Source organism: Rhinolophus sinicus, chromosome 1 (genome assembly GCF_057876585.1).
Source record: "Rhinolophus sinicus isolate RSI-liver-muscle chromosome 1, RSI-T2T, whole genome shotgun sequence".
Classification (NCBI taxonomy): Eukaryota; Metazoa; Chordata; class Mammalia; order Chiroptera; family Rhinolophidae; genus Rhinolophus; species Rhinolophus sinicus.
The window spans coordinates 214,314,523-214,329,231 of record NC_142501.1 but is presented as its reverse complement, the minus strand read 5'-3'; the positions used below and the strand labels follow the sequence as shown (position 1 = coordinate 214,329,231).

Here is a 14,709-nt window from a genome sequence, read left to right as displayed (position 1 = left end):
GAGTCAACCCCTGAAACCAGTGACAATGACTTGGAGCCATGAGAAAAACGGGCCTGGGCACAGCAGACGGGGGCGGCCGCATCACCCAGTGGAATCTGCAATGGAGGTGGCGCTAAAACCCAGTCACCATTCAAACAAGAGCAGCCTTGGCACATGCGGGACGCAGTGCCTTTGCCCAGACCTGGCGCTGCGCCTGGGCGCCTGTCAACATGTTCACCCCGCCCCGGACAGCGGCCATAGGGACCTGTGCCCCAATTGGAGGGTGGCACGTGGAGCCCGGATCCAGACAAGGAAGCGAATGGGAGAGGCCTCGGCCCTCATGGTGTCAGGGTGGTCTGGAAACGGGCCCCCAGGGCACACTGTCAGGGGCCGTGACAGACGGAGGAGAGTGGTGTTGGTACCAGGCTCAGCCCAGGCTGCAGGCTCAGCTGGAGCACTTATTAGCCATGTGCACGATAACCTTTCCGTGCCTCCGTTTCCCCACTGTGCAAGTGGGTGTCATGTTGGTACCTGTCACAGGCTGCTGCGAGGCTTTGGGGGGCATGGGCTGGGCCCTTCCCTTGGCACTGGGGGGGTGTCTGTAAAAACTGCTTTCAGAGTACACTCGGGGCTGGGGGGCGCCATCCTGTTCCCAGGGCCTGGTCACTGGCCTGCCTGAGGCTTGTGGAGAGACCGTGGGGCCCTGACAGCCTGTTTGGGGCGCTCAGCCCTGGTTCTGGTCAAGTGGCTCAGGGCTGTGGGTGGGCATGGTGTTACCCACCCACAGGTAGAATTTGCTCAGATGGGACGAGGACAGCTTTGTATACGGCGTTTACTCCTAGGGGTGACCCAGAGTGGGGACTTGGTCCTGGCCATGTCCTGCTGTAGCCACAGTACAAAACTCCAGACCTGACCTTGGGGAGGCCACACAATGGGCTGGTAGAAACCAGTTCTGTCCTCCCGCTTGTTGCCTGGGGCTACAGACAAAATGAAGGCGAAAAATGCGCGTGCGGGGGGCCGGTGCTGACGAGAGGCCCAGCGGTGGCTGGGCGGTTGCTTGGAGACTCAGCAGGGCGTGGACGCGGCTGAGGGCCCAGGGCCTCCTGCAGTGGCACCAGGTGTCCCCACGAGCGGCCAGCACTCAGACTCACCTTCAGGGGCACCTGTGGGCAGCAGTCACAAGTGAGCACCAGGCCTGGGCCAGCCCTTCCGGGCACCTCCCAGGCCCATGTGCAGATGGGTAGGGCCCAGGGCACACAGGCGGCCATGTGCCCAAAGACACACTCAGACACAAGCATTGCAGCAGTGCCCCAGATGCACACTCACGCACACTCGCAGGGGCAGGCACACAGGCTCCCAGCACATTCACCCCCCAGTCACACTACCTTGACCTTGGCTGAACCCCCACCTGACCTGCCAGGGCCTCGCTGCCAGTGAGCATGCCTGCAGGAGCAGGGCCTGGCAAGCTGCCCTAGCTGTGCTCGCCACCTCGGGCCTGCTCCCTGGGGGACCAGCAGTCCTGAGAGGTGCCAGCTTGTCCTGGAAAACCCTGGGGGGGGGGCAGCCAAAGCCCCCTGCCACCTGTAGGACTAGTAGGGGATGGGGCTCCTGGGCTCCCAGGAAAGTGAGGCCCCTCCATGCCTGCCTGCCGCAGCCACGAGCATGGACACCCCAGAACAGAAATTCTGGGCCTGCAGGGCGCCTGTAGGGCAAGGGGATGGGAGCTGCAGGGGAGAAGTGAACGTAGGGCTGTGCCAGTAGGGCCCCTGGGGCACAGGTGTCCACAACCCGAGGGAGAGAAGAGTGAGGGGGGAGGGCAGAGCCTGAGGAGGAAGTTGGCAGCCTTTCCTGCAGCCCTTCCCAGTGGGGGGTCCCAGGTGCCCCAAAGTGAGGGCCAGTGGTAGGAATGTCTGTCCTGCCCAGGGGGCGATGTGCACAGGCTTCAGGTACTCCCTCCTCCGCCTCCCTGCCCCTTGGGGAAGCCCCCAGGTAAGCAACCAGGAGGGGCTGGTACCAGGCTCAGCAGGCCCTGGGCTGCACCTGAGGGGTGGGCGTGGCCTTGGATGGAGGGCTGCTGACACTCCTCCACTCCTCAAGGACACCTGGCCCCTGCCCAAAGCCCCAGGGGACACACTGTGGCTTCTCACCAGGCAGAACGACCACACCTTGTCAGCCAGGGTAACTTGGCTCCTAGAAGGACAGGTGGGGGAGGGCAGCCATCAGGGGGCTCAGGTGCTGGGGCCAGGGCTGGGCCACGCCCTCCCTCCTGGCTCTCTTGTCCTCAGGGAGCTGGACTCTCCTCTCTCACCTGGCAGCAGGGGAGGCCTGATGGCGGCAGGGAGTGTGAGGCCCAGTCCCCGCCCTTCCCCCTCACCTGCAACTGTAGCTCCAGTGCCCGCACATGCTGTAAGGACTCCATGGTGCCTCTGACAAGAGCTAGTACAAAGGAAAGATGGAGGGGCAGCTTCAGCCCTGGCAGAGTTGGGGCCATGAGAAGGCCAGTTCCCCCCCCCCCCCAGTGCTCCGTGGCTGGTTCTGGCCCCACTGGCCACCTTCCACACCACTGGCACGAAGGCCCTTCAACTGCCCAGCAGTATCCCGTCCCGAGGGAGGAGGGCCTCTCACAAGTATCTCAGCTGCTGGCCACCCCACTGCTCAGGGCGTGGGCGCACGAGTGCATACAGGCATTGGGAGGGGGCAGGCACAGGGTGGGGGGGGGGAGAGTGGCAGCCCCCCACCCAATTCCCCGTGAAGGTCCAGGCTGGCCCTCCCTGGGTCTTTGGTCACTGTGGGGCAGTTGTGCCCAGGCCCTGGGAAAGCAACAGCCAGGTTGGGGAGGGGTCAGCCGGTTCAGGGTTCCTGGGTTGGCTTGCCCTTTAATGAACGAGTATTCCTTCCATCGTACTGTTACCTGACGTTTCAGTACAAAGATTGGGACAGAAGTACCCAAGGAACAGTCGCCTTGCTGCCTCTTGCTCTGTCCTCTGTGCCCCTGGGGTTAACTGGCAGACTCCCGGGGAACTGGTCGCTGGGGTACCGCAGTGGGCCAGCAGCTACCCGAGGGCTGTGCCCGAGCTCTGGGACCTCGTTTCCTTCCTCTGCCCTGGGGTGCCGGGTAGAGGGCACGGCGGTGCAGGGGCGGGGGACGGACGGCATGGGCCCAGCCCCTCTGGCCCTGCTGTACACCTGTGGGGCCCTGCAGAGGGGCCTGGATTCCCCGGGGAGCTGCAAGGTGTCCAGGTGCTTCTTGGTGCCCCTTGCCCTGCCGGGGTTACACTGGGTGTGCAGACGCTAGGTCCTCCTCAGTGTCCCTTCCTTAGTGCCAGTGGAACAATGTGACTGAATGACCCCTAGTAACCGTTGTGCAGAGGGGCAGTGGCTGTCAGCTGGGCTGGCCCTCAGCCCAGTGCTCTCCATTGGGGGTCACCCCACACTCTCCAGCCTCCGTCCATGGCTGTGAGGGCAGGGGCCCTGGTGCTGGGAGCTCGGCGCCGTCAGCCTGGTGTTTGTTCCGGAGGCGCTGCAGGCACGTTGTGGACACTCACCTTTTTAGAGGCGGCCACAGGCCCGCTCAACCCCTGGTGAACTGTCCGGCTGTCCCAGCACAGCACCAGGGACCTGCACCCCACAGGGAGCCACTAGGAGTCTCTCCTCACTGCCTCTGGTGTCCCAGACTTGCCCCCAGAACAAGGGGAACTAGACTGTTCACACAAGGGCTCCCTACCGGTTTGAACCTTTTCTTTTTTAACCGACAGCTGAGCACACGTCATACCCATCAAATGGTTATGGACGCTACCGTACGCTTTTGAGGCCATTACCTCCAAAGGAGTTTCAGGTAACACAGTCTCCCTGTAGGATGGGAAGGGGCCTGTGAACCCCACAGGCAGATGCTCAGATGCTTAGCTGTCCATGAGGTCAAAAAAACCAGTTTCCTCCGGGCTTACCTGCAAACTCGGGGACCTGAGAATCTTCCACTTCAAACAGCAGCTCGTCATGAATTTGGGCGACCAACCTGGAAGACATGTGGCCAGGGAAGGCAGTCAGGATTGGGGGGGGGGGGGTCAGCTGGGGCATGCAGGGTGCCTTGGAAGGGGCTGGTGCAGCCTCCAGGTCTGGCACAGGGTGACGGAGGGCATGGGGCTCAGCCGGGAGTTGGAGGACCCAGCCCGGGACCTGCTGCCTAGGGTCACCCCACTGTCAGCAGGACAGCCCAGGGAGGAGGCAGCAAACGTTAGAAGTGACTGTGAGCGGAGGCAGAGCGTCCGGAGTGAGGGGAGCGCCCGGGAACCTGACAAGGGAGCGGTGGGCTGAAAGTCCAAGCAGAAGAGCCCCCTGGACTGCTACGAGGGGGTATCGGGGCCTTGACCACTGGCTGTGGGGCTTACTATGAGGTGCAGATGAATCTGGAATGCGGGTAACCCTGGGGAAGCTGGGCGCACCCCCCTTTTGAATACTAGCTTAGGGAAAGGGTGATGGACAGGCTGAGCAGCCATTCTAGTCCCCTCCACCAGGTGAGTCCCTGCACTGGGGCCGCCTGGCTCTGTGCCCCCCTCCCCGACAGCCCCAGCAGGGAGAAAAAGGGAGATGGGGGGTTGTAAGGGAGGGACCGGCCCGTGGAGGGGCAGCTGCTGAAACCCTGAGCGCAGGGGGGCACTGTGCTGGCCTCCCAGGAGAAGATGTGAGGGAGCTTGTGGCAGAGATGTGCAGGGGTCAGCCCCTGTCCGTCCGTTCTTCCTCTTCTTTGTGGCTGGGAGGGGTGTGTTCCCAGCGACACCATTTCCCAGGCTCTGTCTCCGAGGGCTGGCCCTGAGGTGAGCACCCCCCAGCTCCCAGGAAGGCTCTGTGGGGAGCTGACTTGCCTGGGAGCCACGCTGTTGTGATGGCTGGAGCAGCCTCTCCCATCATGGCAGCAAGAGGCAAAGGGCCCGGGGGCGAGAGGGACGTTGGTCCTGCTGACCTGAACCTCTGAACCCAAGTCCCAGTGTGGTTCCCTGGGAGGACAGCCCGCCTCCTGGAGTGTGAGCTGCGGCACTGGGCGTGTGTCACTAGTGGCGGGAGAACACCCCCCTGGGCAGGGTTTTACAGGCAGCCTCGGCCACGGGCTGTCGGCTCTGCCCCTGCAGGAGTCACACCAGGCTGGCAGCATTGGCACTGCCTTCTTAAACTAACTTCGAGGCCTCTGGTGGGTCCTCGGCTCCCACGGGACTTGGTCTTCACGCGGGCAGAAGCCTCAGAACAGGTACTCGTCACTTTCCAGATCTAGCAGCAACAGTTTTCACACTTCTTGAAATGACACTGTGAAATTCTGAGCGGCTGGTGTGGCAGCAGCCTCAGAATAGGTCTGAGTCGTTAGTCACTTCCACATCACGCGCACAGCTGCCTGCGATGTCACCGTATTCTAACTGTGAATCGGGACACAGGAACACAGGAAAGAAGTAGGCACAGATCCGAAGCAGGAGTCAGACCCCTGTTTCGGGGGCGGAGACTTCCCACATGTCCTGCCCTGCGACCTGGGATGGGATCTTCTGGAACAGCCACGCCTCAGCCCCTACGTGGGGCCCTGCAGTCCCTCTGGCTGCGTGCTGTCCACCCTCAGGAGAGGCCAGAGCTGCTGCCTCTCTGCCCACCGCCCTTTCGTCCAGAAAAGTCCGGGTCTTGCCACCCTCGCAGTGCTTCCAGGTTGCCCCCCGCCCACGGCTTGGCTGGTCCTGCTGTCTCCCCAGGGCTCTGGGCATGTCTTCTGCCCCTTTCTGAGGCCAAGAGAACAAATACCCTGCACTGGGCAAGCCCTGGCCCCAGGTGCCCTGGGTGCTGCTCCACTGGGAGGTAGCCCGAGGCCACCCAGACAGCGAGCAGCTGACTGTCTCCCCCAAGAGCCCTGCTGCCCCCGGGCTCAAGGGCAAAGGAACAAGTAAGTATCTTCTGAGGCTGCCAAGGTGGGGGTCAGGTGGGGACCCTGGGCCCTCCCGAGGCACAGGGCAGGGGAAGGCTGCAGCTCAAGGCGGGAAGCGTGGCTGGTCCAGCTCTTCGTGGATGCACGATGAACCTGCTTCCCCTCTCTTCATGCAGGTGTCGGAGCCAACAGTCTCCCAAGAATCTGTCCAGCTCCACCATGTTCTGACGTCTAGAACGGCCTTTGCACAGAGGTCCACGTGGGCAGACCCGCCAATACTGACAACCGAGTCCAAGACCAGTGAGCTCTCCAGGCGATGGCAGGGCCCAGGTCCTGAGGCTCCAGCCCGTGGGGAACCTGGGGCGACTGGACGTGGCTCTAGGGGTGCATCCCTTGCATGACCATGGGCTTCCCAGACACACGTTTCACTCATGCTGCTTCAGGCAGGCTGAGCTCACACGTAGCCCGTGTCTGTCCCTCTACAACGACCCACAGTCTTTCTACTGCTCTGGAAAGGGCCAGTGGGGTTTAGGAAACACAGAGGATGAAATGCTGCCGTGCTCCACACCCCAAAAACGGAATGCATTTTGTTCTGAAAGCATTTCCTAAAGAAAATAAATGGCTGATGATAGAAAGATGACCAGCTGGGCTGTGAAGTTCCCGGTAAGAACTGTTCATACTCCCCTCAGGACCCCAAATCCTCATATACCAACCGATTTCCTTTATCTACCCACAAATCACGAAAATGGACCAGACTTTTCTAGACATACAACGTCACAGGTGCTGAACACTCTGTCAAGGTGGTGAGCTGGATGGGCTGCTTGAACCTGACCCAGCTACGCCACAGAAACCATGGAAGCAATTCGGGAAGCAGTCAGGAGCCTGGCACAGCCTGGGTGCACAGGGCAGCCTGCCGGGCCGGGCAGGAGAGACTCCGTGAGAGGGAAGTCCTGGACTTTCTGCCCTTGCCTCTCGCCTCCCCAAGTCCCTGCAGAGATCAGAGACCAGCACACATACCAGCAGGGTGACTGGGGAGCTGCCAGCCTGCGGGGGCCTCAGGCATCACACCCCCCTCGTGCCCCCAGCCCTGTGATGATGGCACAGGTATGGCCGCCGGCCCAGGCTGCTTTCCCCCAGGGTGGAAGATGAACCGTGGACCAGAGAATGCAAAGGGGGTGGCCCACAGTGGTTCAGTGGGGCTTGGGGACCCTCTCCTCCCCTCTCCTGGACAAGGATGCCACGCCATCATCCTGGGGGTGCTGTGCCCAGGACACACTTCTTTCTGTACAGACATGCTGACACTGCCGAAGGAACAGACTCAAAAGTCAAAACGAACAGCAGGAAATATTTGAAGAAATATAGAAGATGGCTTTTTAAAGAGAGATGAAAGGTCTCAGATAAGGAAAACATCATGCCTTCAAACGTAAAATGGTATCAGAAGCCACGGGAAAGCTGTAAGCTCAGATGGAACACGGAGGCCCCAGGGGCAGGAGGGCTTTGTGCTAGTGACATGCTGTCCCAGAGGGATTTGGGGGAGTGGGCAGGACGCCCCTGGGGGTGGGGCTGCTGGGCCCCTTCACATCCCATCATCCAGGGAAGCTATTGTCTACCCACCAGGAGCTGCCCACCTAGCGGTGGGCATGCTGACCCACTGGGAGGCGGGCCCCCTCAGGCAGTGTACGTGGGGACCAAGGAGGGTGGGAGGCAGATCTTCTGGGGGCTGACACGCTCACGTCTCTGGGGACTTAGGTGAGCACCACGGCCAGGACTCGGAGCCGGGATGCGTGGTTATGGGCTAGCACAGGCTGGGGGACGGGTCCTTGTCGTCAGCTGCCTGGACACTCAGGGAGACAGAATGGATGGAGCTGTGGCTGGGGGCAGTTGCGGTGGAGCCCCCACCTTCAAGGTGTGTCTGAACACTGGCTCTGGGGACAGGGACAGCAGCAGCAGGAACTGGGTGCCTGGCACACTGACTGGGGTGGGTGGCAGTGACAGGGTAGGTGTGGGGGCAGCTGGGAGCCCCATGTCCTGTCTGAGGGGTTAGGGGTCCACCCACCTCCAGGGTGAGCAGCTGCTGTGCCTGAAGGGGTCAGACATGCACGAGAGGAGGGGCCTGGGGAGACACATTTCTGCATGGAGTGAACCCCGAGAGACCGCACGGCGCCCCGAGTGGACGGCGTTGTCACCACACACTGCCATCAGCAGGCCCGTTGGTGCCTGGCCCAGCCCAGCCCAGGGTGGGAGGAAAGGCCCTCCCAGGAGTGCTGGGAGCTCAGGCTCAGGGGGGCCCTTTGCTGGGGGTGGTGATCTTGTCTGAATCGCGACCCAGCCCATGGCTGAAGCTAGCCAGAGAGCAGCGGGCTTCCCACCCAAGCCCTTGGAGAGGCCGGCGCATGCTGGGTGGGCCTGGGGAGGCTGGCACTCAGTCACTGACCTGGCCGTCAGGGTGGCAGAAGTGGCCACTGCAGCAAAGATGTGGACCATGGCCATCTTACAGAGGTCGGCGGCCGAGCCTGTGGGGCACAGAAGGTTCTGCTACACGAACATGTGAGGCCCAGGCCCCAGCAGGGCTGCCGGCACGGCCTCACCAGGCCGGCTATCTTAAGTTTTCTACGCTATGTAACATACGACCCATGCCCAGCAGCTTGTACAACCCAGGCCGGCCATCTCATGGCTCCTGCATGTCAGCAGCCCAACACGAATGCTGGGTCCTTTGCAAGGTCTCAGGCTGAGGTCAGCACGCGACATGACCCAGCGTGTCCTCATCTGGAAGCTCGACCAGGAAAGACCCACTACCAAGTGATCTCAGCTTGCTGGGAAAATGACTGGGGTTCCCATTTTCCTGCTGGCCTCCAGCTGTGGGCCGTGTGGCTCCTGGAGGCGGCCCTGGGTTGCAGTCGGGGCCGTGGGCCTGCGCCTCAGCTCTCAGTTTGTTCTTTCATGGCCAGCAGGAGGGCATCTCCCACTCAGACCCCTAATCCTTCTCTTAAGGGCCCACCTAATTAGGCCAGGCCCACCCAGCATGTCCCCCTTTTGATTAGCTCAAAGTCAACTGATTAGGGACCTGCCTTAGATCTGCAAACCCGATCTTCCATGTAACATGGCCTAATCATGGGGTGATAGCTCAGCATATTCACAGGTCTTGCCCACATTTGGGGTGTGTACATAGGGTACGGAATCCAGAATTCTGTGCCTCGCCCCAGCTAACAAGAGTGGCTGGACGTGGACGTGGCCCCACCCAGCTCCCACCACCCTCCAGTGGTGTGGTCTTTCAATCTTGTTGAGCCTCAGCTTCCCAGTGTACAGAATGGGGCTGTCCTACAGCCTCCCAGGGTTGGTGGGGATAAGTCACAGGGACAGTCGCACACTTATTCATCCAACAGTCAGGCACCTCGCAAGGCGCTGGCCAGAGCACGGCACAAGCCTGTCCCAGGGCCAGTGCATAGTGGGTGTCTTAGTGACCAGTCTGATCATGGAAAACAGACTCAAGTTTGGGCTGCCATTCGTGGCCCCAAGGCAATGCCCCCACAATACTGACTTGCTTTTCCCGGGGAGGGGAATGTGGCAGGAATGCCGGGAGTGGAAGTCTGGTTTCTGGGGCTGACTTGCTAGCTGTGGGGGCTCAGGGCCATGGGAACCCTCCGCTGGGGGTGGGATGTCAGGATGTTGCCACGTTAGGACAAGTGCACAGCGCTGGAGAAAAGGAGGCGGGAGCTGGGCTGAACAGAGAACAGAGTGTGGGTAAAGGGGAGACCCAGGGAGGTGGGGGAGCCATGTCTGGTCTTGTCGGTGATGTGTCCTTCCCCAGGGAGGCAGAACTGTGCTGCTGGCACTGGCCCCATTCCTCCAAGCCTCCCGCTCCATGTCTGCTGGGGTCCTGACCACCTTCTTGCTGCAGAGCAGCCCCCAGGGACAGGCTGGGGCAGCAGCACGCTGGGGCTGGAATCCTATCGCCAGGCTTTCTCTCTGGGCCCTGGGGCCTTGCTGTTCCACTTGTGAACTATGGAAGCACAGATGGGGATGACACCTGACTCCCAGGCTGCCCCGAGGCCTTATCAGGACATAGCACACGGTGTGTGGAGCCCATGATTATAGCTTTCTCTCACTCACCTCACCTCCATGCAGAGACCTGAGCTATTTGTGTGCTGTGGCTGAAGATGATTAAGGAGTTTTCATAACTAGAGGCAAACATTGTGGTGTCACCTCTAGCCCATCTCCTTCTGGGAGTGCTGGGGGCTATGGGGCTTGGGGCTGAGAATGTGGGCTGTGGTTTGAGGGCTATGGGTGCTGGAAGCTGGGGGTGTCGGGGGCTGGGGGTGCTGGAGGCTCAGGGTGCTGGGAGCTCGGGGGTGCCGGGAGCTGTGGATGCTGGGGGCTCAGGGTGCCGGGAGCTGTGGATGCTGGGGGCTCAGGGTGCTGGGGGCTCAGGGTGCTGGGGGCTCAGGGTGCTGGCAGCTCGGGGGTGCCGGGAGCTGTGGATGCTGGGGGCTCAGGGTGCTGGCAGCTCGGGGGTGCCGGGAGCTGTGGATGCTGGGGGCTCAGGGTGCTGGGGGCTCAGGGTGCTGGGGGCTCAGGGTGCTGGCAGCTCGGGGGTGTCGGGGGCTGGGGGTGCTGGAGGCTCAGGGTGCTGGGAGCTGTGGATGCTGGGGGCTCAGGGTGCCGGGAGCTGTGGATGCTGGGGGCTCAGGGTGCTGGGGGCTCAGGGTGCCAGAGGCTGCATGCACAGGGACCCCCTGGGTTGGATGCCTTACTTGAACTCATACCTGCCAGCTGTGAGGGGACCACAGAGACCCCACAGAGGCCAAGAGTCAAGGGACAAGCTGCAGGCCACATAAACTCCCAGGACCTCAGCCCCCCTTTGCAGATACGGGACAGCACTGCTCAAGCCCTGTCTCTGGGGAAACGTCATAATTATAAAGACCACATACCGAGCACCTGCCACCTTCAGGCGCTACTGCAGTAACTGCCAGGGAGGATGGGACCAGGAAATATCGTCAGGATAATCTGGTAGGTGTCACCTGGCCCTGCAGCCACTGAAAACCCGAGAAGCAAAGGACCCAGCAGCTGAGAAGCTTGTACCTTGCACCACGAAGTTCACCGCCTGCCGCTCTGCCTGTGCCCGGAGCTGTGGGTCCGACGCACGGATCCCTGGCAGCGGTCTCCTTCTGCCCATGATGGACGCCACATAGCCTGGGTCACAGGAAGGAACAGCAGGTGAGAAGCACACGTACGCAGGCAGTGTGGTGCCCTGGTGGGCACAGCTTCCTTCAGATTCGGGCGCGGCACCAGTGGGCCCCTCCCGCTGCAGGCCTGAGCGCTGCTGGTCTGTCGCAGCCCAGTGGGCTCTGCTGTGGGGGACTTTGTTTGGTCAGTAGCACATTTTGCATTCCTTTCCTTCACTGAATTTCAGAAATGGTGAAGCCACTCCAATGCCCCTGGCGTGGGAAGGAACTTGGTGGAGGGGCTGGAGCGGAAGATGCAGCGGTCTCGGTTGACTGCAGTTAAAATCCTTTGCTTTTGCCATTTCTGTGGAGGATGTAAGCCCGTGAACATGTCACCTCAGAGGGGCCTCCCAGCAATGTCAGCGTTGGGAGAGGCCCCTCTGCCTGGGCAGGTTGGCTGTGTTGCAATGGGGCGTATGTGTCACCGCACCCTCCACGCCTGGCTCCCGCGCTGCTGACATGGCCTCCCTGGCATCGTACCTACAGGTATCCCTCCATCCCACCTCTAGTTACTGAGCTAGTGTCCATCACCTCTAGGCTCCCCCAGGGGCTGGCTGTGACCTCAGCCTCCCCTCCCAATATCTTTTCCCACTGTTTGTTGCTGGGAAACGAAGCCCAGGTTCTTCCTGAGCTTGTGGAGCGCCATGTGGGGTCTGGGTCCACCCCTCCTCCACCTGCCCACCCCGGGCACCACCTCTGGCTCTTCCTGGCCCTTCAGGTTGGCTTAGGCTCCGCCTCCCCATTCTCCAGGGGCCTCAGCCACTGCTTGGGGCCTGGGAGCCCTCTTTGTTTCTTTCACACCCAGGTCCCTTTTTTTTAAAAAAATTTTTATTTTATTAAATTTATTGGGATGACAATTGTTAGTAAAATTACATAGATTTCAGGTGTACAATTCTGTATTACATTATCTATAAATCCCATTGTGTGTTCATCACCCAGAGTCAGTTCTTCCATCACCATATATTCGATCCCCCTTACCCTCGTCTCCCACCCCCCACCCCCCACACCCTCTGGCAATCACTAAACTATTGTCTGTGTCTATGAATTTCTGTTTCTCATTTGTTTGTCTTGTTCTTTTGTTGTTTTTGGTTTATATACCACATATCAGTGAAATCACATGGTTCTCTGCTTTTTCTGTCTGACTTGTTTCGCTCAGCATTACTCTCTCAAGATCCATCCATGTTGTCACAAATGTTCCTATATCATCTTTTCTTACCGCCGAATAGTATTCCATTGTGTATATATACCACAACTTCTTCATCCATTCATCTATCGAAGGACATTTTGGTTGTTTCCATGTCTTGGCCACCGTAAACAAAGCTGCAATGAACATTGGAGCACACGTGTCTTTATCTCTAAATGTTTTCAGATTTTTTGGGTAGATACCCAGGAGAGGGATTGCTGGGTCATATGGCAATTCTATTCGTAATTCTTTGAGGAACCTCCACACTGCCTTCCATAACGGCTGCACCAGTCTGCATTCCCACCAACAGTGTATGAGGGTTCCTTTTTCTCCACAGCCTCTCCAACACTTGTTATTATTTGTCTTGTTGATGATAGCCATTCTGACTGGGGTGAGGTGGTATCTCATTGTGGTTTTTATTTGCATTTCTCTGATGATTAGTGATGTTGAGCATTTTTTCATATGTCTATTTGCCATTTGTATGTCCTCTTTGGAGAAATGTCTCTTCAAGTCCTCTGCCCATTTTTCAATTGGGTTGTTTGTTTTTTTGTTGTTGAGTTGCATGAGTTCCTTGTATATTCTGGATACTAGCCCCTTATCGGAGGCACTGTTTGCAAAAATCTTCTCCCATTCAGTTGGTGGCCTCTTTATTTTGTCAATGGTTTCTTTTGCTGTGCAGAAGCTTTTAAGTTTCATGTAGTCCCATTCGTTTATTTTAGCTTTTACTTCCATTGCCTTTGGAGTCAAGTTCATAAAATGCTCTTTGAACCCAAGGTCCATAAGTTTAGTACCTATGTTTTCTTCTATGCAGTTTATTGTGTCAGGTCTTATGCTTAAGTCTTTGACCCATTTTGAATTAACTTTGGTACATGGTGACAAATAGCAGTCCAGTTTCATTCTTTTGCACGTGGCTATCCAATTCTCCCAGCACCATTTATTGAAGAGGCTGTCTTTGCTCCATTGTATGTTTTTAGCTTCTTTGTCAAAAATTATCTGTCCATATTTATGTGGTTTTATTTCTGGGTTCTCAATTCTATTCTGTTGGTCTATGTGTCTGTTTTTCTGCCAATACCATGCTGTTTTGATTATTGTAGCCCTGTAGTACAAGCCAAAGTCAGGAAGTGTGATACCTCCATTATTGTTCTTTTTTCTTAAGATTGCTTTGGCTATTCGGGGTCTTTTGTGGTTCCAAACAAATCTGATGATTTTTTGTTCTATTTCTTTAAAATATGCCATTGGGATTTTGATGGGGATTGCATTGAATCTGTATATTGCTTTGGGTAATATGGCCATTTTAACTATGTTGATTCTTCCAATCCATGAGCACGGAATGTCTTTCCATTTCTTTGTGTCTTCTTCAATTTCTTTCAAAAATGTCTTATAGTTTTCAGCATATAGGTCTTTCACATCCTTGGTTAAGTTTATTCCTAGGTATTTTATTCTTTTTGCTGCAATTGCAAAAGGAATTGTTTTTTGTATTTCTTTTTCTGAGATTTCATTGTTAGTATATAGGAATGCAATGGACTTTTGTACGTTGATTTTGTAGCCAGCAACTTTACTGTATTCGTTGATTGTTTCTAATAGCTTTTTGGTGGAGTCTTTAGGGTTTTCTATATATAGCATCATGCCATCTGCAAAGAGTGACAATTTAACTTCTTCATTCCCAATTTGGATGCCTTTTATTTCTTTCTCTTGCCTGATTGCTCTGGCAAGGACTTCCAACACTATGTTGAAAAGCAGAGGTGATAGGGGACATCCCTGTCGTGTTCCTGAACGTAGAGCAAAGTGCTTCAGTTTTTCTCCATTAATTATGAGATTAGCAGAGGGCTTGTCATATATGGCCTTTATTATGTTAAGGTATTTTCCTTCTATACCCATTTTATTAAGTGTTTTAATCATAAATGGATGTTGTATCTTGTCAAATGCTTTTTCTGCATCAATTGATAGAATCATATGATTTTTGTCCTTTATTTTGTTTATGTGATGTATCACATTGATGGATTTGCGTATGTTGAACCATCCTTGTGCCCCGGGGATGAACCCCACTTGGTCGTGATGAATAATCTTTTTAATGCATTGTTGTATTCGATTTGCTAGAATTTTATTTAGGATTTTTGCATCGGTATTCATCAGAGATATTGGTCTGTAGTTTTCTTTTTTTGTGCTGTCCTTACCAGGTTTTGGTATCAGGGTAATGTTGGCCTCATAAAATGAGTTAGGGAGTACTGTCTCTTCTTCAATTTTTTGGAAGAGTTTGTGCAGGATTGGTATTAGATCCTCTTTGAAGGTTTGGTAGAATTCACTAGTGAAGCCATCTGGTCCCGGACTTTTGCTTTTGGGAAGGTTTTGGATGACTGATTCAATTTCGTTACTGGTGATCGGTCTGTTTAGATTTTCCAGTTCTTCATGGTTCAGCCTTGGAAGGCTATATG

At 56.8% G+C, this 14,709-nt stretch overlaps 1 protein-coding gene across 5 annotated transcripts in view; it reads right to left on the bottom strand.

Annotated features, from left to right (window-relative positions):
- Positions 1-580: 580 nt before the first annotated feature.
- POLN (DNA polymerase nu) overlaps positions 581-14,709 on the bottom strand; it is a 123,306-nt gene continuing 109,177 nt past the window's right edge. For 3 of the 5 annotated variants that reach the window (XM_074320283.2, XM_088793261.1, XM_088793257.1), the window contains 5 exons: positions 10,952-11,062; positions 8,307-8,385; positions 3,924-3,991; positions 2,354-2,415; positions 581-1,142 (listed from right to left, as the gene is read on the bottom strand). In XM_074320283.2, the coding sequence (XP_074176384.2) occupies positions 957-1,142; positions 2,354-2,415; positions 3,924-3,991; positions 8,307-8,385; positions 10,952-11,062 (506 nt within the window). In that variant the 3' untranslated portion in view covers positions 581-956. The remainder of the gene's footprint in view (positions 1,143-2,353; positions 2,416-3,923; positions 3,992-8,306; positions 8,386-10,951; positions 11,063-14,709) is intronic. The other 2 variants (XM_088793263.1, XM_088793271.1) reach the window with 2 other exon arrangements.